The sequence below is a fragment of the Cryptotermes secundus genome, unplaced genomic scaffold, assembly GCF_002891405.2.
Source record: "Cryptotermes secundus unplaced genomic scaffold, Csec_1.0 scaffold2244, whole genome shotgun sequence".
NCBI classification, from domain to species: domain Eukaryota; kingdom Metazoa; phylum Arthropoda; class Insecta; order Blattodea; family Kalotermitidae; genus Cryptotermes; species Cryptotermes secundus.
In genome coordinates this window covers 139,786-163,304 of record NW_019735495.1, presented here as the reverse complement: position 1 = coordinate 163,304, position 23,519 = coordinate 139,786, and the positions used below count along the sequence as shown (strand labels likewise).

At 44.6% G+C, this 23,519-nt stretch overlaps 1 protein-coding gene across 2 annotated transcripts in view; it reads left to right on the top strand.

Annotated features, from left to right (window-relative positions):
• LOC111869493 (tubulin polymerization-promoting protein homolog) overlaps positions 1–23,519 on the top strand; it is a 32,325-nt gene that overhangs the window by 6,417 nt on the left and 2,389 nt on the right. Inside the window, exons 1-3 of one of the 2 annotated variants that reach the window (XM_033753453.1) lie at positions 4,763–4,870; positions 8,578–8,952; positions 19,626–19,755. In XM_033753453.1, the coding sequence (XP_033609344.1) occupies positions 8,579–8,952; positions 19,626–19,755 (504 nt within the window). In that variant the 5' untranslated portion in view covers positions 4,763–4,870; position 8,578. Of the gene's footprint in view, positions 1–4,762; positions 4,871–8,577; positions 8,953–19,625; positions 19,756–23,519 lie in introns of those variants that run through there. The other variant, XM_023861064.2, reaches the window with a different exon arrangement.

Here is a 23,519-nt window from a genome sequence, read left to right as displayed (position 1 = left end):
ATATCTCTTATATGAGTGCTGCTGCTGTTCGTGGTTTGCGAGGCTGGGGGGGGGGGGGGGAATAGAATGCCATTTCTTGCATGTGCTTCCCTCGTGGTACCGCTAGAACAGTTGAGCTGATTGCAGTCATATTCGACATTTAAGAGTTTATCCGTCAATGCTCGGTGAATATGAATATTGTAGCTCCAAAAAGTAGGGCCCTTCTAATGTAACCAAAAATACAAAGTGGCGAAAACGGCTCTGATTATTTGACTTACGTTACAGTAATGTACGGAGACTGTCGTCTTAAATACAGACTACGGAGCCCTCTAGCGGCTCCAGTGTTTTCTCCAAGGGTACTTCTATTGTCTGCGGCTAGCAGTGGTCTACCCAACAGCAATCGATTTCGTTGCCGAAGTAACGCACTCAGGGTTAGACGTATGTGACAAGCATCTGCAGCACCACCGCGCCGTTCTTTTAGTGAATGAAATAAGCTAAACGACGTAGTTTGTTCAAACATTATGCTACAAGCCGGATGGTCGCGGGTTACATTCCCGATGATATCATTGGATTTTTCAATTGACATAATCCTTTCAGCCGCACTGTGGCCCTGGGTTCGACTCAGCGTCTAACAGAAATGAGTACCAGGAATCTTCCTGGGGGTAAAAGTGCGGTCGGCGCATAAGGCTGACAACCTCACCGCCATCTGTGGGCCGATTGTCTAGAAAATGTGGGAGCCTCGACGTCTCACAACCCTATGGGCCTCCACGGCCTGTTACAGGAATAGCCTTACCTATGTGTCTGAGGAGATCAAATACTAAATTAGTTGTGTCATTTTAAAGCAAAATCGTATGATAACAAATATAAACGACTATATGTTCTGAGCCCCGTGTGGAGGCGGATGAGAATACCTCCACCATAGTCCTGAGACTCGCAAAAGGCGACGAAAAGGTAACCCGGTGCTGGGGGCTATAACTGGGCCAATCTGTCACTGGGGGATATTCTTAATATTTAAAANATATATGTGTGTGTGTGTGTGTGTGTGTGTGTGTGTGTGTGTGTGTGTGTAGAGAAATTACATTGTAAAACAGATTACCCAGCTGCGTTAAAACTTTGAAATTAACTAATATGTAAATTTGTTCGTCGATCACAACAATTCTACACTTCCAATAAATAGCTGATAGATTCGAATGTCGATAAACTGAGTTTTATTTTTCCTGCATGGTCATTTACGACCATTATCAGGCATTTATGAACAAGAAAATGCATCCACATTTGTTAGTGGACTGCGAGTCGCAACTGGTCTATTGCTAAATAGTCTTGTCATGTACAAGTTGGACGACCTAGGGCTCGGAGTTCGAGTCCTGGTAGGGTCAAGAATTTTCTCCTCTCCAAGTCGTCCAGTCTGTGGTCCACCCAACCATTTGTCCAATGGGTACTGGGTTCTCTTTCCCTGGGGGTAAAGCGGCCGGGGCATGAAGCTGACCACTTACCTCGAGGTAGTCCCGAGGTCAAGTAAATATGGATCTATAATCCACTCCCCCATACGCCTTCATGGCGTAGTGCTTAATTCGTTACGCACAGGGGCAACTTTATCTTTTACTTAGGCCGCGCCATAGCTCAAGCGGTTAGTCGCTGGCTTCCCGCCGGGGCGGCCTGGGTTCAAACCTGGGTCTGGTCAAGTGGGATTTGCCGTCGACAAAGTGGCGCTGGGGTATATTTTCTCCGAGAACTTCGATTTCCCCTGCCAATGTTCATCCCACCAAATTCTCTGTCATAATCAGCCGGGGAAGGTACAATAGGCCAATCAGTGGCCGATGTGCAGAGCGGACCCAGCTTGACTCCACCCCCACAAAGCATAAAATTACCTTTTACGTGTCTAAATTAATAAAGCATATGCAAAACATAGGAATGTGAGAATTAAGTTAATTTGCTCCAGTTTTCCAAGGTCTAAACGGGTTGCTTTACAAATTCACAGTGAATTTATGACTCGCTTTTTAGCTCTATAAGCGTTTGAACTAGGTCAGGTTCTGATAATGATTGATTGCGTTGCAGTTAGTACAGTGAGGCGGGGCGCTCTCAGAAGCTCCCCTGTCTGAAAGAGATTGAGTGCATTACAGGACATTGATTGCAGATGCTTCGACATTAAACTCACACAGTGTTTACTTTGTCTTCTGATATCTTAAACACATAGATAAGAAGGACGCACAAAAGGAACCACGCCTGCTGTTAAATTTAAAGATGAGATTTTTATTAGCACGTGTGTGTACCATAGTTGGTATCTGTCGTATTTAACTGCCTCGGTGAATTGCTGTTCGTTTACTCAGGTACCTGAAGGCGCGTCCACATTACTCGTGCTCGTCGGGAGCTCGTCTGGCTTTTACTTGTGTCCGTAAATCTTCGTCCACACTACTTCAGTTGCTCGCCAGGCTTCGGTGCGTGAGGATCCGTATATTTACTCGTAGTGTGTGTAGGCTGTAGTCGTATTTTAATTTATTGGCTATAGTTTTTAAATTAAAAAATTTAAAATTTGCTTGTCTCGTGACTTGTCATGTCGTCCACATTACTCGCGAGCATAGCGAGTCACACGAGCACGAGTAATGTGGACGCACCTTAAGTGTTGGTGCATTATACGGAGCGACTCTGTTGTAGAGGCTCTCTACTTTAAAATCGAGGATGTTAGTAGGTCTACACTGGAGTTTCTCTCCTGTATTGTTGAGATGAGTCATCCGGTTTTCAAAATACAGGATTTTTTCTAACTCAAGTTATCCTACACATCAGTGAATTTAAATCCAAATTGCGTTCAGTTCCTAAGATTTGAGGTTCTCACAGCGGTGGTTATGAAGAATTGTGTCTTCTGATATATAATGCCATGTAATCAGTTGAAAGTCCGAAACGTCGGTTGATTTTCAAAAAGTACATGGCGTTATATCCCAGAAGATAAGTACCCTTGGCTTTCGATTAATTTCTAAATTTTCATCGAAGTTCAGTGAAATGTGCGGTAGCCCTTATCTAATTCCCCGTTTCCGGCTAAATACAAGCGCCACATTCTTGCTGAAGAGTTGTGGGATCTTCAGTAGTTTCGGTGCAAGATTTTTACATTGCTTTTTATTGTCCGGTTAATTCATAAATGGCGAACGAAACGTCGCTCATAATCCAGCGTACTTGATTTGATGTTCCCATTGTGGTCACAACAAGGGGCACGCCCTTCTGGGTTGTAACGCCATATAGTTCGGAGAGAGACTGACGTTTCGGAGGACCATATCACCCCCACCTTACGAGTCTAAAAGTAAACCAACTTTGTTTCTAGGCCGCGCCATAGCTCAACCGGTTAGTCGCTGGCTTCCCACCGGGTCTGGTGAAGTGGGATTTGTGGTGGACAAAGTGGCGCTGGGGCAGGTTTTCTCCGAGTACTTCGGTTTCCCCTGCTAATCTTCATTCCACCAATTGCTCCACAATCACACTCATCTATCATCTGGGGCTGGTACAATAGGCTAGAAGTGGCCGCAGTAGAAGGGACTTAGTCCCACCCCATTAGCATTAAAAAAGAACTTTGTTTCTATGCTTCTGCTACTGTTTTTGCTTGACTTACTCTTCGACACTGAAGATGGAGACGGTATGTTCCTTCGAAACTTCGATTTCCGAACTATGTGGCGTTACAACCTAGAATTCGTACTCTTCATAATCATTTTTAGCTTACTTTCCCTGTTTTTAAAAATGGAAGTAGGCTTATGAGATCACCATGCTGTCTGTGTGTTTGTGAATGCCTGAACCTGTCTTTATGACACTTTGTATGTGTAATGTATCGTAGTATCTTGTTGCACATCCCTTGTCATTCCTCGTTAGTTATTAGCCATCTTGCGTGCAACTTGCTTTTTAAAACCTTTAAATGTTTTAAACGTTAAAATCTCCTCTACATCACTACGTGTTTCGACCAACATTGCTCATCTTCAGATGTCTCTAATATTGCTGACGAGACTGCTGTGCTTCCGCCCATAAGTGCAATTTTTGGGATATGCCCTCGTCTGTGCGTCCATGTGTCATGCGCTGGTGGGCAGTTCCTCATATTGTGTCGTGTGCAGTTGTTATGAATGTTCATACTCCAGAACTTGAACTTAACAGCAGTTTCATCAGCAGTTTTAGAGACGCCTGAAAATGACCAATGTTGCGTCGAAACATGTGTGCATACACCAGTGGATGTAGAAGAAATTTTAAATTTTATAACTTTTAAAAAGCAAGTTGCATGTAAGACGGATAATAACTAACAAGGAATAAATTGTTATGTATGTCATGGCACCTGAGCCCATCTCAACGCCCATCAGAGTGTGTGTATCCCTCCTATCGTTGCTAGGCAACGGCCCAGTAAAAACATAACCGCGACAACTAATACACAAGTAGCAATAGAAGAATTGTTGGACGCGGTGTTTTCATGCGATCCTTGTCGTTGCAAAGGAAAGCCAGCGGTTACTTCTTCCCAGAACTTCTTATCATATTGAGTTTCAGTGCTTTAAAAACAAAGCTGTTACCTCTTTCCCATATATAAAGATATTCAATTTACAGATGGCGTGTGAGGTCTTCACGAACCTCAGGATTCAGACTTCTGTCTTATGTATGTGCCGGTAATTTCGACTTTGCGGTCTCTGTGAAATCTACAAATGGTGCAGTCTTTCCGGAAACAAAAAATGAAAGAAAATCAAGGCGTTGAAACCGATACCATCTAAGCTTCTCTAATTGTTACAGACACTACATCACACCGGCTGCGCAGATGTTTGTAGTGGGTGAAAACATTTCCTTCATCATCCAGGCCTCATACAGACTCTCGTTCCCCACATGAAAGTGGGAGGGAGCCCACAGTTATACTTAGCAACAGCAAGAGGCGGAGGGGAGGCGGGTAGGCAGTGTTAACCGTGTTAACTAACTTGTCATACCTCTCAGCCCCTCACTCGCATCCTTAAAGAAAGGCAAAGCAGTCTCTTTATGCAGTTTCTTTATTTTATATGAACTCTCTCAAGATCGTATCAGTTCTTGTTGCTTTTATAGGCAGAGTGTGCAGTAAAATCTGCGGAAACGGAACTCAAACCGGAAACCTACCTTTGTCGGAAAATGTCATCGCTCCGCGAACACGGTAAAAGCCGATCATGGTACCTCCCGAAGAAACAAATTTGCCAGCAAATGCACCACTGTGATCTGTTAACTCCTTTATATGAGTGTGATACAGCGTGGTATTTAACCATTCTATGCCACGGAAGCTTCCTCGCGAACAACGACTTGCAAAGCTGGACGTCAGTCTCATTGTATCTTTTCGTTAACGATTTATGGTTGGACAGACTGCAGAAATCGTAAGACAGGACAACACAGAAAACGCCAACATCATGTAACAGGCGTTCGACTTCATGATTGTTTCGCCGCGAAGCCGCCATATCGACCAATTCTCTACAGTACATTCTGTTTTCAGTTACATATAGCTCAGTCGTTATAACAGCGGAGGTGGACGGCCGGAGTTCCGTTCCCGGTAAAGGCGAGAGGTTTTCCCCTTCTCCATAGCGTCCAGACGAATCCAGGAGGTTACTCAGCCTCTTATCCAATGGGTCCCGGAGTCTGTTTCCCAGAGGGTAACGTGGCCGCAGCATGAAGCCGACCACTCATCTCCATATAATGCCGAGATCAAAATTGGTGCAGCTGTACCCCCAACCCACTTCATCATGGCGTAGTGCTTAATTAATTGAGTACAGGGACTTTATGTAAGGAGCATATGGGTGCAGTTCATCACCTTTAACGCTACCCCGTATCATGCTGATTCCTTTTAATGCTCCTAATTGGGAGAGCGGCCGGTCACGGTAGTCGAGCGGTCTAAGGCATGTACTGTCTTCGCTCGCTTGGAAACCGGGATCGTGGGTTCGAATCCCGCTCAGGACATGGATGTTTAGTTTGTGTGTGTTTTTCTGTGTTTGTGTACAGGTAGAGGCCTTGAGACGAGCTGATCACCCGCCCAAGGAGTCCTACCAAATGTGTAAGATCTAGAAAAACCGAAGTGAACGGAGAAGTTCATGGAGGTAGGCCTAGGCCCACTGGGGCTGTAGTGCCAAGGGGAAAAAATTGGGAGAGAGAGTAAAAACCAGGAAGAAAGAAAGGAAGTCAGTCTAAACGTAACGACGTAATCCCGCTTTTCAGAATAATTAAGATTCTGCAATTGATGCTGGTGGCCATTCACAGTGGCCGCGCGGTCTAATGCGCGAACCGTCTACGCCCGCTAGAACACTGGAATCGTAGGTGCGAATCTCACTCGAGGCATGAATGTCTGTGTGCGTCCTTGCGACGGCAGATCCCCATTCAAGGGATCCTACCGACTGTGTACTATAGGATTAAGAAACTGAAAAAGCGGCCAAGGTCCAAAGGGCTGTAGAGCCATAGAGACAGAGAGAACTGATGCAGAGACGGAATAGCCATAAGTGTATTAAATGCGAGTATTTCGTGAATAAGGTCAGTGATGCCACGGATCTCGTAACTAAAAGTGACCCGTGGTATTAACGCAGCAGTGAAGCGAAGAGGGCGTGTGCAATAGAATGCTGCACGGTATGATACAACAAGGAAATGTTTCGGAAAGGTATCAAGCGAGGCAGTCAATTCTTGATGCCTTCTGCAAGATGCAAACTGACAGTTACTTGGAAAATGAGTCACGGTCTGGCCCCTTGTTTGTGTATTACACAGATTTAATAAGGAATTTAGCTATACTCTTGCAGAGTGTAACTGAAACATGCGGACAAACTTCAGGCAAGAGACCCATTGCCAACTCCTTGGAGCTGAGCCCTTCTTGAAAAGTCGTCAGTTTCGCAGTTACTCAAGGACTTCACAACATTTTATAGAACCCGGAAGTCCATTACCGTGTTTAAAAGAGCCCTCCATTGGTCCCTATCCTCAGCCATACCACGCCATCCTATCTTTTATGATATCCATATTAACATTATCTTCCTACCTACATTTAGGTCTTCCTAGTTGTCTCTTTCCTTCTTGCTTTCAAACCAAAATCCTATATGCATTCTTCTTCTCCCCCCATGCGTGTTGCATGCCTATCTCGTCCTCCTTGGCTTGATTATTCTAATTATACCTGGAGAAGGGTATAAGTTATGAAGCTCCTCATTATGCACTTTTCTTCAGTCGCCTATCACGTCACCCCAGTTCGTTCCAAATATTCTCCTCAGCACCCGGTTCTTAAACATTCTAGTCTATGTTCGTACGCAAATGTCAGAGACAAGTTTCACACCTATGAAAGACCACAGACAAAATTAGAGTTTTGTATATTCTAATTTTTATATTTCTGAAGCTCATCTTATTGGCTAATCTAACATTCAACACTACACCAGCTGGTCTGCTGAAAATATCGTTGATTGAACCATATGTAAAGTTTCAAAGCTTCACTGAAGAAACAGACATATTTTTCTGTGTGGAAAGGGTGAAAATATTGACATAAGTGAATATAGCGGCAGTAGAAAAAAAAACACCTGTGAGACAGTGTTTAAATCACTTTTCACTCGTATAAAGCAACTTTCTTAAGCATAGGCTTGCACTTTATCTAACCCGACAAACATCTATTATTCGTGTATGTCATACACTTTAGTTTGAAATGCGCTCATATTGAAGTGACCTCACACACGGATAAATAAATAAATGAACATATATTGATACTTCTTTTTTTTATGACAAAATGGTGTCGATACTTGTCTAGAAAATAACCCATTTCCTGACTACTTTTCTTCCTTAAAACTCATGCCTGTACTGCATACTGTTCCCCTACATTAAACAACAAGAAGTTCTGGAAGGAACTCATCTCCTACTTTCATATGATACGACGCGGATCGCGCAGAAAACTACGCTTCCAACAGTTTCCCTGTTACATGTATTCGGTGCCGCAGGAACATGTTTACCGAGTCGTTGGCTGGCAGCGATAGGGGGATACACATACAGACACACAGACCGATGGGCGAGATTTATGAAGCACACCGATGAGATCGGCTCAGGTGCCATGATACCCATACCAAGTTTCGTAAAGATCGGTGGAGGCATTCGGTAGTTGAAAATAAACTATGCTTATGAGTCCACCTTACTGTCTGTCTGTATGTGTATCCTCCCAGGTGGTCTCATAAGCATACTTTTTGTTTTTTAACCTTCTGTCCTTATTTTGAAAAAAAATAAAAATAAGCTTATGAACTCACCATTCTGTCTGTGTCTGTTTTAACTTTTGAATGTCTGAATCAGTCTATGCAACTTGGTCTGCATATCATAGCACCGGAACCCATTCCAACGGCGTATTTCAAAAATCCTTCCTCTCAGTCTGTGTATATGCCCCTATCGATGCCAGGCTACAGCTTGGTAAAAACGTTACCGAGGCAGCGAATACACACGCAACAATAGAATTGTTGGACACGTCGTTTTCTATGCGGTCCATGTCGTTTTCAAAGGGAAGTATGCAATTGGCTCTTCTAAGAACTTCTTAAAAATAAGGATGGTAGGCGAAAATTGTATACTGTATATGCCTACATATATTTGCATGATTTCTGCTGCCTACTTCAGTTTTGGTATTTTTTTCATTTTTGTTTCCAGTATGTCGGCAGTTGATAACGGCCCGACAGTGGCTGAAGACGTGACAGCGACTACAGAGCGGTCCGGTGTGCAAGGTGGCGTTGGTGGTGAAGGAAACCAGTTGAAGCCAGAAGAGAAAGCAGCCACAGCCGCAGGGACACCCAGTACAACCCCTGTGTCTGGCGCAAGTACACCCAGTACCCCAGCCACACCCCCCGGCAAATCAGCTCCAAGTTTCAAAGCCCAGTTCAAAGCTTTCTCAAAGTTTGGGGACACTAAGTCCGACGGACGACATGTCACCCTCTCTCAGAGCGACAAGTGGATGAAACAGGCGAAAGTTATTGATGGCAAGAAGATCACGACCACGGATACTGGCATCTACTTCAAGAAACTCAAGTACGTGGCATTTGTGGCACGCCGTGTCCTCCGGTAGACGTTTTCGGACGTTTCTGAAGAACATAATGTCTGTATCTTCAGGGTCGAAGATCAAGCAAGTAGAGTTTCGTAAGATTTGAGGCTTTCACGGCGGTGACTATGAAGAAAGCAGTCTTCTGGAATTTGGCACCGTGTATATGTGGTGTTAACCGACGTTTCGGAGGAACGTATCGCCTCCATCTTCAGGGTAGAAGAAAAAATATAAGAAATCTGCAAGCGAAGAGACCGTGAGAACCGGAACACCGGTTCTAACGGTCTCATCGCTTGCAGATTTCTTATATTTTTTCTTCTACCCTGAAGATGGAGGCGATACGTTCCTCCGAAACGTCGGTTAACACCACATATACACGGTGCCAAATTCCAGAAGACTGCTTTCTTCAAGTAGAGTTTCACTCACTCTTCGACCTTGAAGCAGGAGGCAGCACGTTCCTCCGAAACGTCGACACACTTCTGCGAGGTTACACACCGTAATATCCCAGAAGTTACCACATTTAAAATTGAAGATATTCCCATTTTTAGCCAACTTTCCTTATTTTGAAAAATGATAGTAGCCTTGTGCTATCTCCATGCTGTATGTGTGTCTGTGAATCCCTCCCTAGTGACTTTCGAATGCCTGAACCAATTTTTATGAAACTTGGTATGTATAGCATGGCAAGCCCATCTTAACGTAGTGCTTCATAAATCACTCCCATCAGTCTCTGTCTATGCTTGTGTATCCCAAGGATCGCTGCTGCGCAACGGCTCGGTGAAAACATTACCGCGGCAACGAATACACACGCAGCAATAGAAAAATTGTTGGACACGTCGTTTTGTATGCGTCGTATCAAGGATAGTAGGTGATAAGTTCTTCCCAGAACTTCTTGTATTTATGTTGGGATGTTGCCGGCGATGATCGTGGTGACTTGCGCATATACCAAAGAATGTTACATGGCAGGAGTTACACCGTTAGTTTTCGACACTTAACTTTCCACAGAATAACCCTTTAAAAGCTCAGTATGTACCACCTGCTTTAACGTATGAAAACCCTGCATTCAGCCACAGAGTGTGCGAGTAAGTTGTGTGTTTTGTATGGTTCTCACAGTAAACAGCGACTATTTTCCGAACTGGTTGGTCTTTGTGGCAGAGGAATGTCTTCCCTGTGAGGTACGAATTCATGTCAGCCCGTAAAGGGTTCGTGTGTCCTGAAAGTGAACTGCTTTTGTTGGTGGTTTTTCCTTTGAGTGGTGCGTTCACTCGAGGTGTGTGTCTGTGTAAAGACTGTCCCTAACAGATGTAGAGAATAAAGTTCAGTTTAGTTCCGTTTGGACCGCCTCTGTCGTCTAATGGTCAGAGTTCCTGGCTACAGATCCAGAGGTCCGGGTTCGATTCCCGGCGCTACCAGATTTTTTCTGAGAAGTAGTGGGTCTCGAACGGAGTCCACTCAGCCTCGTGAGGATAATTGAGGAGCTATTTCAAGGAAACAGCGGCTGCGGTCTAGAAAACCGAAATTAACGGCAGTGGGGATTCGTTGCGCTGACCACGCGACACCCTCCATCCGCAAAAGGTTGCACTGAACTTCGACGACAAACGGCGGTCGCTCGGTCGGTATGGTTCGCTTGCGGACTAAAACCACGGAGGTTTTTTTTTAGTTCCGTTTGAGTATTCAGACCTTGCCGCTAATTTTTTTACGTATCGCCGTGTGTGATTTTTTTAACAGCGCGGTTCAGTAAGTCAGTATCATTATTATTAATAATCTAAAATTCAGTCTTACAGGTAGCTCGAGCCTGGATAGCTCAGTCTTTAAGTACGAGCTACGAGCTGGAAGGCTAAGGTTCGATTCCAGGCAGGGGCAAGATTCAGCCTCGTATGGAATGGGTACCGTGGACGATTTCACCTGGGGTAAAGCGGCCGAGGCTTGAAACTAATTATCTCCATTTAGTGCCGAGATCAAGAATGATGGAGTTGTACGCTCCCCCATACGCCTTCATGTCATAGTGGCAAACTGATTAAGCACAGGAACAAATTTACCTTTACCTTACAATTAGTTTATAAGGTGTGTATTTTGAAATGCAGACACATTTTGTTTGGATGTTTTGTTGTTGGTTTTTCCTTCAGACTATTAATTTAGACCTTTGAGGTGGCTACTGATGATTTATAAATCGTCTTCACGAAAAATAAGCCTCCGGTGTTATCAAAATAATTCTATAGAATTGTTCACGGTCTGGGATTCAAAAGAGACCAGTTTTACCTTTACCGAGGGTCAAGCAGCAGGGGCGTGAAGCTGACCAGTGATCTCCCTCTAGTGCCGAGGTCAAGAATTGAGTTATACCTCCATTCCATCATACGTTTTCATAGATTTGTGCTTAATTAATTAAACACAAGGAGAAGTTTACATACGCACGTCACGTATGTACGTTTGTAATTTCCCCATTTCTTTGGTCGTCAGCGTATATCTGACGTCACCCGCCGGCGTAGCTATATTGAACCTGGTGTACCGTGTGTGTGTGTGTGTTTTTTTTTTTGTCTATGGAAGACAAACTGACCAGGCACCATGTTCTGCACATACTGATTATGTTAAGCGGTAGCATAATGGTTGGATCTACTCAGCATTGCCGACTTTGAAGTACTGACGTTTCGCAATACCTGAACCGTGTAACTCTCTCTCTCTCGGACCGAACTCCCACTCACCCGCTGTCGTCGAAAAGAAGGCGAGGCAAGTGACTGTTTAATGGCCGCGCCATAGCTCAAGAGGTTAGTCGCTGGCTTCCCACCGCGGCGGCCCGGGTTCGATCCCGGGTCTGGTCAAGTGGGATTTGTGGTGGATAAAGTGGCGCTGGGGCAGGTTTTCTCCGAGTACTTCGGTTTCCCCTGCCAATCTTCATTCCACCAATTGCTCCACAGTCACCCTCACCTATCATCTGGGGTTGGTACAATAAGCCAGAAGTGGCCGCAGTACAAGGGACTTAGTCCCACCCCACTAGCAATAAAAAAGTGCCTGGTTGAATTGGCTGACCCTCCCTATTCTACTGCTCATTTTGGGGCACGTTGAGCATCAGGTTAAGGTTGTGAGTCGCGAGATAATCAGTTTGTAAGCTGCGCGTGGGCTTGCCTTGATGAGAAATGCCTAAAATGTCGAATTCCGAATACCAGAAGGAAGGAGACCACAGGAAATATTAATATGTGGATAGGAGCATTAAGGGAGGAACATAGACTGAGGGAATTTGAGAACAGGGTGTTGAGGAGAACATTTGGACCGAAGGAGAGATTAAATGGTAGGGGGTTTGAGAAAACTGCATAATGAGGAGCGTCATGACTTGTACTCCTCTCAAGATATAATTAGAATGATCAAGTACAGGAGAATATCTCAGACTCTAACGATTTGAGTACGAAAGTTTTTCTTTCCCTCAAGATTCATGGAACACAGGGAAAAAACACTTTGCTAGAACGGATGGCGCTAGAGTAATAAACAAAAAAAAAATCTTCAGGTATATCCATATTTTTGCAAGGTTTCTGAAGTGTATGAAACCCCTCCAGGTAGGCCCCCTACATCATGCTAAATTTAGTCGAAATAGGTGCAACATGTGGAAATGTATAAAAACAAAAAACACACGCCCACATTCTTTTTTATAGATGAACTCAAAACAAGGACACACAGCCATTTGCATTTCCAGATCACAAGTGCACAACAGGAAGGGGTTACTTTGACATTGTGCTTGTGCTACACCAAGAATTCGTGCATTGGAGTAGCGCAATGGCCTGATTACTTCAGGAGTTCGCCGTCTGAGCACTTGGTCGACTGGAATTCGATTATCTGAGGATACAATATCGAGTCCTTCTCTGGAAACTAGGAAGCTTACTAGATATGGGAACTTGTTCCAATGGCCAGGGTTAAGGAATGTGTGGAGTTGAACCTCTACTCTCACTCTCCCATACGTCTTCGTAGCTTAGTGCTTAATAAGTTAAGCAGAGGTACAACTTTACTTTACTTACTTTTACCATTCGTTCTAGCAAATCGATATATATATATATTTTGCTTTTCCTATAGCCTAGAAAAAACAAAAAGAGAAAACTTCGTGTACTCTATATGTCTGTCATAGTTTCTGAGATACTGAATTTTATATTTCCAAAAATAAACAGCAATTTTTGGGAATTCACAAACGGCGAAAGCTAAATTTGTAATGGATTAGTTAATTTTCTTGCAGTTTTATTGCCTCTTGTTAATATCGTTAAGATCAATATGATGACGTCTCCTAATTAAGTTGGTGAATTAAGCAACGGTAGATCAGATAGTTCTGTATAGTTCCAGGTTAAACCGATGACACAATTCAGATTATATGAGTTTGGCCGTTTTAAGCGATGCACTAAACAAAATTTTCAATTAAGTAACACTTTTTCAGCAGATTTAGGTTTCTAAATTTAAAATACGTCTCAGAGTGCACTCATAGTAGCTTGAAGTACGTCCATGGGATAGTTTCCTGGAAGAAACTGTTACATCAGAAACAGTCAACAGTTTGGTAATCGGCTCTGATGGTTGCGCAACTGCTTAGCACAATTTTGTGTCGTGATTTCCATATCTTGCTGTTGAGGCCAACGCAAGGAAAATATCTCTGGTTTTCCTGTGAGATCTGTGCTGGTGTGTTGGTAATGTAACGTGATAATCCGTTGCTATACAACGGATAGTTAAAACACGTTTTCATGACAACGAATCATTCTACATGGATTTCTATGGATACGAGCTAGCCTATATAAGGAGCAGTGGAGACTCTTCAAATTATTTCGTCAGACAGATGTCGAGCAAGGCAATTCAAGGTGTGAGCAGGAATTATTCGTTCGTCATTCGTCACAGTGGAAGAGAAGACACTCGTGATCCAATAAGGAATGGAGCGAGTCTTATAGTCATTGATTGCGAACCGTCGTACTTAATTGTAGCTGTAAAGAAGTGCCAATAAACCCAGTCCTCAGATCCAGAACCCATTGTTATTAGTCACGCTAACCCCTGATGCGTGAAGTGTTTTTTGAAACGCAAAATGTATTTTGAATATCCCTTATCCTTGGGAGGTGGTTTTATGTTGATTTGTCACGAAGCTCTTGAAATTATGATGGCATGGAGGAGTGTTTTGTGTGTGTACTCAGAGAGGATGAGAAAACAAGGTACAGAGTCTATTCCGCTCAGACTCTGCAATTAAGGTTTAACGTGCTAAATGCAAAAATGGATGAGCATAGTCTACACTCATTAGTCCCATCAGTTTTGAAAATGTTTCCGCCAAGATCTGTAGCAGTGGTTGCTTCATTATATCACTGCTACGTAGGACATTGACAGTTGTGTGAAGTATAATTGATATACACGACATTTTGATAGTTGGCTGACACGTCATCATTTGACGAGTGACAGATAATTTCATTTTAATATTAATGTAGACTGCTTGACCGAGCCCAAGACATTTTGTGTATTATGCTTGAAATAATGGAAACAAAATTCGAAACGATATGAACGCCGCAATGTAAGCACACAGATTCAAAGGGAAATTATTTGCGGTTTAAACGTGTTGTCACGTTATTGAGTGACTGTAGACGGGGTTTTGATTTGTAATCGGATTTAATTAATATTTAAACGTAACTACAAATAACTACGACAGTCTTACTGAGTTACCTACTCCATAGATCACTCTAACTATAGAACACTCACTAGCCGTAGCTTGATAGCGGCTTCCAACGGCTCACATTCCACTTCCTCTAGGTTCCCGAAGTGTCCCGGGTCTTTACTGTCGCCTGTGTACACAGCTGTTACTTGGAAATTGGTCTACATGTCACGTTATTTAAAGTTTGTGTATAAAGTTTGATTAACCTTCATGATATGCGTGAAGAAGTTGATTACTGTCCTTAAGCATGATGACCTCTTCTGCGGACCGATATGGATGAAAATCAGAAGTGCCTCGCAACTTTTAGTGATAAGTCACCCGTGTCGAAGGGTCCGGGATAGCAATGGACCACTGGATGGATGGCCGGGGTTCGATTCACGGCAGGGGAAAGAAATTGTTCTCTTCTCCACGGCGTTATGACCCTCTGTGGGACCCACCCAGTCTCTTATCCAGTGGGTACTGGGGCTGTTTCCCCAGCGGCGGGGTAACGCGGCCAGGGTGTGAAGTTGATAGCGCCAAGGTCAAGAATGGTGGAATTATACCTCCACACCCCCACACGTCTTCACGGTAAAAGTAAAATTGTTCGTGTGCTTAATTAATTCAGCACCACGCCATGAAGATGAATAGGAGAGCTGAGATATAGCTCCAGCGTTTGACCTCAACACTAGATGGAGGCCAGTGGTCAGCTTCACGTCCCAGCCGCTTTACCCCCGTGGGAAGAGCCTCCGGTACCCATTGGAGAAGAGACTGAGTGGGCCCCCGAGCCGGTCTGGACTCTGTGAAGAAGAGAACAATGACCTGCCCCTGCTGGGAATTGAACCCTGTCCGTCCAGCCCGTAGCCGGTCGCCATACCGACTGAGAAATCACGGCTTATCGTCTTTACGGTGTTGTGCTTTATTAATTAAGCTCGGGGATAATTTTCCCCTTGCCTTGCACCAAGTGTGTGCGTGCACTTACAGGTGCGCGCGCCTCTAACGTGCCATGTCAGAACTAACACATTCACATTGACATAATGGTTTGCGCAGAGTGACGTAATGCCATTTGAAGGTGTAACCGTAAACATGAAGACATCTTACGAAGGACCCATTGGACAGTGTAAGCTCCTTAGAAAGATGATGACGATGTGGACGGTTTTACTTTTCTGCATAAAGTCGTATTTGGTTGAACGTTCCGCCTGTTTGACGACCAGACAGTTGAAATGTTTATACCGTATGTCATTAGGCAACTGCTGTCGCTCCGGATTTGTAAGAGGTTACATAAGCCTAAATTTTAGATTTTGATTATTTTTAGTGTATTATTGACATAATTCAAGATGTATCATTGTGAATGGTGAACTAGACAGGAGGTGGAATTAATCGGGTACGCTAAAGTAAAGATATCCCTATAACAGGCCGTGGAGGCCCATAGGCTTGTGAGACATCGAGACTCCCACATTTTCTCAAGGTAATCGGCTCACAGACGGCGGTAATGTTGTCAGCCTTATGCGCCGGCCGTACTTACACCCCCAGGAAGATTCATGGTACTCATTTCTCTTAGAGACTGTGTCGACCCTAGGGCCATAGTGCGGCTGGAAGGCAGAGGAAATTGAAGAAAATCCACATCGGGACTCGAGCCCGCTATCTTCCAGCCTGTGGCATAGTGCCTCAACCAACTACGCTTCCGCGTGCCCCGGAATTAATCAGTCGTGACCTCTTTTAAGGATCTAGCATATTATTTTTTTTCCCAGAGAGACTAAGGAAAAGAAACGCGAAGACCGTCCAAAGTGACAGGGAACCCAACCGAGTGTCCAACCCTCAAGTTAAAATGCAACCCACTATGAGATATACAATTTCGTGGCGATGGCATCTTATTGACTTTTTGGCCATTATTTATCGTCCTGTTTTCATCTACGTGCAGAACAACGTTATGGAGACTGGACTTTGCCTCCGTCTTCAGGGAAAAGCCTACCCAGTTGATCTTAAATCCAAAAATCGATCTTACAGCGTAAAAGTAAAAGGTTAAGCTATCCCTGTAACAGGCCATGAAGGCCCATAGGGTTGTGAGATGTTGAGGGTTCCCACATTATCTAGACAATCGGCTCAAAGATGGCGGTAAGTTTGTCAGCCTTACGCGCCGGCCGCGCTTTACTCCCCAGAAAAATTATTTATTTAATTGCTAGTACTCATTTCTGTTAGAGGCTGAGTCGACCACAGGGCCCAAGTGCGGCTGGAAGGATTAGGTAAATTAAAAAAGGTCAAATGACCTCATCGGGACTTGAACCCGCGACCTTCCGGCTTGTAGCTTAGTGCCTCAACCAAGTACGTTACCGCGTGTAGAGCGTACACACGGAAAATAGGCGTATAACTAGCCAAAACAAGCTACAGCAGATAAAAGTGGGCCCCCCCACACAGCGCATCGACACGAGATCCACAAATTACTACGGTCCCAAGACGAAAGCAAAAGTGCGTTTAGTCCCAGTATAATTCCACGGTCATTTCTATAGAAATCTAGTTAGCACTAAACAGTTATTTCGACGTGATTGTGCAATTTACAAACTCATTTTAGCTGTTAAACGCAACTCTTAACTTCTGTACCAGTTTTTAATGTTACTAATTTTTTTTTTACTGGATCTACACCACCTTGGGCCCTGGCCTCTGATTTTCAGTTTCATTGTCATTTTACAGACGTTAGGACTCCTTGGAGGAGTGATCAGCTCGTCGCAACGCCTCTGCCTAAACACATGACAACACAAGCATACCAAACACCCATGCCTTGTGTGGGAGTCGAACCCGCGATCCCGGCTTCCGAGCGAGCAAAGACAGTACATGCCTTAGACCGCTCGGCTACCGTGACCGGCTGGCAATGAATAATAGATTTTATTAATCCATAATATGGTCAAGTAGGATTTGTGGTGGACAAAATGGCGCTGGGGCAGGTTTTCTCCGAGTACTTCGGTTTCCCATGCCAATCTTCATTCCACCAATTGCTCCACAATCACCCTCACCTATCATCTGGGGCTGGTACAATAGGCCAGAAGTGGCCGCAGTACAAGGGACTTAGTCCCACCCCACTAGCAATTAAAAAAATCCCTAATGTAGTAAGTTTTCACCATTAATAACAACCATGTAACATCAAGAAGTTGAATACACATTTGTCTGCATTATCCAAAGATATATTCGCTAGATAATAGCAACTACCAACTGCTTTTTTATTATTATTGTTCTTAGTTGGATGAGACTGAGTTCACTTGGTACTGCGGCCACTACTGGCCTATTGTACCAGCCCCAGATGATAGGTGAGGGTGACTGTGGAGCAATTGATGGAATTAAGATTGGGAGGGAAAACCGAAGTACTCGGAAAAAACGTGCCCCCGTGTCACTTTGTCCACCACAAATCCCGTATGACTTGACTTGGGCTCGAACCCGGGCCGCCGCAGTGGGAAACCAGCGACTAACCGCCTGAGATATGGCACGGCCCTCTACCAGCTGCATAATATGGATCCATATTAGGACAACACAATTGAAGAAACTTAGTTTGTGTTTTTATGGAACATGCCTGATGATGACCTATAAATAGGTCGAAACATGCAGCATACTCCTGTACATAATAAAGAAATAAGTGATACAATCGTATCTGTTATGTCTTGTTATGGAAGATACCTATCTATGGTGTGCTGACGGTCCAGTTTACATGACTACTCAGTTGGACCCAATCGATAGAGCTAGTCCCAACCTCCGGACACCAATCAACACACAAGGCGGGATATATAAACCAAGGTAAGGTAAAGTTATCCCTGTAACAGGCCGTGAAGGCCCACAGGGCTATGAGACGTCGGGGCTCCCACATTTTCTCTAGACGGACGGCTCAGAGATGGCGGTGAGGTTGTCAGGCTTACGCGCCGGCCGCCCTTTGGCCCCAGGAAGATTCCTGGTACCCATTTCTCTTAGAGGCTGAGTGGACTCTAGGTCCATAGTGTGGCTGGAAGGATTAGGTAACTTGAAAAATCAACCTCATCGGGACTCGATCCTCCGACATGCCGGCTTGTAGCATAGTGCCTCAACCAACTACGTTACCGCGTGCTCCTAAACCAAACACAAGTACGTGAACCGTCTGCGGGAGTTAGGACGGTCTCCGTCACTTTAGTTTAAACAAAACTGGACAATGGATAATGTTCCAAAAGGCAGTAACTGCAACCCATCGTGCCGCTTCTTGACCGTTTCGAATACTACATCGTCTTTATTGGGTAATCGAAATTCGCTGATTGTTTGACTTGTAAGTGGCGACAAATTGCTCAAGAGAGACAAAGAATTCGTATCCTGTAAATGAATTCATCGATTGCATACCGGTAGAGCTTTGCCTGCCGATAACAGTGGCCGCGCGGTCTAAGGCATGACCTGTCTTCTCTCGCTCGAACACTGGGATCGCGGGATCGAATCCCATTTGAAGCATGGATGTCTGTGTACGTTTATTCTGTGTTTATGTTGTTCTGTATGTAGGTTGCGGTCTTTCGACCGGCTGACTTCCAAGGAGTCCTACCGACTGTGTATGGGATTAAGAAACTTAAAAAGCGACCACGGGAACGCGGTAGCGTAGATGGTTGAGGCAGTGTGCTACAGGCCGGAAGGTCGCGAGATCGAGTCCCGATGAGGTGGATTTTTTCAATTTACCTGATCCTTCCAGCCGCACTATGGCCCTGTGGTCGACTCAGCCTCTAAGAGAAATGAGTACCAGGAATCTTCCTGGGGGGTAAAGGGCGGCCGGCGCATAAGGCTGACAATCTTACCGCCATCTGTGAGTCGACTGTGTAGAGAATATGTGGGAGCTTCGACGTCTCACAACTCTATGGGCCTTCACGGCCTGTTACAGGGATAGTTTTACCTTTTTGTTTAAAGCGACCAAGGTTCAACAAATGGCTGTAAAGCCATAGATAGATAGAATTTTGCCTGCATATATTGGTTTTTTTCCGTCGTGGCGGTACTGCTTAGGAAGCAACTTCACTTGTTTGTTGAGAGTCTGGTTTGCTACTTGTGTTGCAGACAACAGAAGTTGGGTGTTGATGACTACAACAAGTTCCTCGAGGATCTGGCTAAGAACAAGAAAGTCGACGTGGAGGAAATTAAATCCAAAATGGCTTCTTGTGGAACTCCAGGCCTTACAGGAGTCTCGGTAAGAACAACCCCCACATATATTTATGAACTGGATGAAATCTCATACAGAGAAAATTGAAATCGATCGATATCGGGGCCTAACTCTTACCGTTCCTATTATGGCCGTGCCATAGCTCAGACGGTTAGTCGCCGGCTACCCACCGCGGCGATCCGGGTTCGAGCCCAGGTCATATCATGTGGATTTGTGGTGGACAAAGTGTCTCTGGGACAGGTTTTCTCCGAGTACTTCGGTTTCCCCTGCCAACTCTCATTCCACCGACTGCTCCACACTCATCATCTATCATCCGGGGTTGGTACAACAAGCCAAACAGTGGCCGACGTACCAAGTGGACTCAATCTCACCCGACCCAAAGAAACCTTGAAAGGATTCTGACGATGGTGTATGCTGTACAGAACTATAAGGCTTATTTTGGACTTTATCCATCGTCTGGCATATATAAGACAAAAAACCCACAACGTTTCGGAGACTGGATCTGTCTGCGTCCTCAGCTCATTCTAACGGGCCCAACTTAGTAGGTCTATCCTGCCCCATCCACCTGAGGACGGAGACAGATGCAGTCTCCGAAACGTTGTGGGTTTTTGGTCTTATAATACCAGACGATGGATAGAGTCCAAAATAAGCCTTATAGTTCTGTACAAAAAGAATACCGTTCCTATTTCATATCCAAAGGGGGCACGCGGTAGCGTAGTTGATTGAGGCACTATGCTACAAGCCGGAAGGTCGCGGGTTCAAGTCCCGATGAGGTCATTGGATTTTTTTTTCATTTACTTAATCCTTCCTGCCGCATTATGGCCCTGGGGTCGACTCAGCCTCTAACAGAAATGAGTACCAGGAATCTTCCTGGGGGGTAAAGGGCGGCCGGCGCGTAAGGTTAACAACATTACTACCATTTCTGAGTCGATTGTCTAGAAAATGTGGGAACCTCAACATCTCACAACCCTATGGGTCTTCACGGCCTGTTACATGGATACCTTTACTTTTTTTTTTTACTTTTTATTTGATATTCGAAGGGAATTTGGTTCTAATCCAAGACGTTATCGATTATAATGATTTTAGTTTGTCCCGTGTGTATATATGCTCTTTTTGCATCAGAACATATACACACCTTCTAGGAATGCAGGCAATGTTAAATCAGTCACGGATGGAGGAGCAGGGGCGACAGTAGTAAGCTATATGATACAACAGTCATTACTTATAGCACATAAAGGCAAAAAAGTAATGTAAAGCTACCCCTGTAACAGGCCGTGGGGGTCCATAGGGTTGTAAGATGTCGAGGCTCCCTCATTTTCTAGATCATCGGCTCACACATGGCGGTGAGGTTGTCAGGCTTACGCACCGGTCCCACGTTACTCCAGGAAGATTCCTGGTACTCATTTCTGTTAGAGGCTGAGTCGACCCCAGGGCCATAGTGCGGCAGGAAGCGTTAGATCAATTGAAAAAGTCCAATTATTTCATAGGGATTGGAACCCGCGACCTTTCGGCTTGTAGCATAGTACCTGAGATAACTGCACTACCGCGTGTCCCTTACGTATGGTACATACGCTCATGAAATGATGCACAGATTAAACTTGTAACAGCAACTCCTATGTACAATATATGTATGGAAGTGAAAACTGGGCTCTGAGTAGGTCTGAAAGGAGGAAAATTGAAACACGAAAAATACGCTTGGTTACCTGCCAGCAGCCTAGTCGTTTATACCGACTGAGCTGTCTCGGATTTTTTTTAGAGGGACGAGACTGAGTCCACTTGGTACTGCGACCACTACTGGGCTGTTGTACCAGTCCCAGATGATACACATAGATGTTTGTGATTGTGGAGCAGACAGTGGAATGAAGATTGGCAGGTGAAACCGAAGTAGTCGGAGAAAACATACTCCATTGCCACTTTGTTCACCTCAAATCCCACATAACCCGACCCGGGCCGCCGCGGTGGGAAGCCAGCGACGAATCGTCTGAGCTATGGCACGGCCCTCCCGGAAAGTTATACTAGAATTGTTGTCCTTGTGGTTCATAAACACGTAAGAGTTAAAACCTCCACTCCCGTGCCACGAATAATTTTACCGTGTGCCCAATAAACTTTTGCAGTTGTTGTTTCACCTTATTTGCTTTCTGTTAATGAATTTTCACTTGTGTTTCAGAATTATTTCGACAAATTTCTTTTCGGGATCTGACGAAGTTATTTCGTACAGGTTACGTTTGTGAGCGTGCAATATGCCCTGGACAACTAGCATTATTATTTCGTTGCATAGTCAGTATTTCGTTCTTTCGTACAGGTTACGTTTGTGAGCGTGCAATATGCCCTGGACAACTAGCATTATTATTTCGTCGCATAGTCAGTATTTCGTTCTTTCGTACAGGTTACGTTTGTGAGCGTGCAATATGCCCTGGACAACTAGCATTATTATTTCGTTGCATAGTCAGTATTTCGTTCTTTCGTACAGGTTACGTTTGTGAGCGTGCAATATGCCCTGGACAACTAGCATTATTATTTCGTCGCATAGTCAGTATTTCGTTCTTTCGTACAGGTTACGTTTGTGAGCGTGCAATATGCCCTGGACAACTAGCATTATTATTTCGTCGCATAGTCAGTATTTCGTTCTTTCGTACAGGTTACGTTTGTGAGCGTGCAATATGCCCTGGACAACTAGCATTATTATTTCGTCGCATAGTCAGTTTTTCGTTCTTTCGTTCTCTGCTGCCATGAAGCTATGAGGCGCGAAATGTTCTGCTGCTGCTTTTGTGTCGTGGTTATGGAGCGTGACCAACCGTGATGCGCCTGTTGTGTTTGGTTCTGCCTTTTGAAGTGTGTTGAAGTGAAATTCACCCTCAAGCTAACCATAGTGCGAGTCTTTGTTGTTTTTTTTTTTTTTAAGACGAAAATGTTATACATCTTATATCCTGTGACGTTTCGTTTTCAAGGGACATTTCACCGTCAAATGTGGTAATATATTTTTCACCTGTGTTATTTGTCACGACGATACACAGCGCGCAGTTAGGTGTAATCAAGACACACAGAGCACAGTAGGTGTCAGATCTGATCGAATGATCATGTACCACACGCGACGAACACTCCGGCATGCTCTTATGCGTCCGTTGTAGAAATAAACAAGAGAGATGAATGCTACGCTTTCTTCTGGCTCCATTGCAGACAAAAAACTACGCTCTGCATTCTGCAAGTGTGTGGTGTCCTCAACAACCAGTGTAACTCACTCCTGACTGCATTAAGTATTCTTACAGGCCTTGACGGCTTGCGTCTGTATGCCGGACGGGCACAGGTCTCTCGCCTGTTACTGTTGACACACTGACAAAAGTGACAGAAGCTGATGTCACGGTTACAGAGGAGTTCATCATGAATCATTCCGAAGGTGTGACTCACCCTCCATGGGCACTCAGAGATTGTGCCCTGAAGCTACCAACCCCCCCCCCTCCTCGCAGTCGATATGACTGATGCAGTTTTCCTAAAATTCCAGCCTCTACGCCAATCCATGGCACCGAGCGGGTTGTCGTAGCGGTACACTCCAGACTCGTATTTGGGAGGTAATGGTTTCGAACGTAGGTCGAAACGTCGACTATCCTGACATTTTTCGCGTATTCTTTAGTTCATCCATGCAAAGTGCGGGATAGTAACATCAGCAGGCCACGTCTGATTCCTTCCAATCGTCCTACCATCAGCGCTTTCCTGTATATCGGTGCTGATAAAAAGAACTTCTCCCTGTGCTTAATTAGTTAAGCGCTATACCATGAAGACGTATTGAGGAGTGG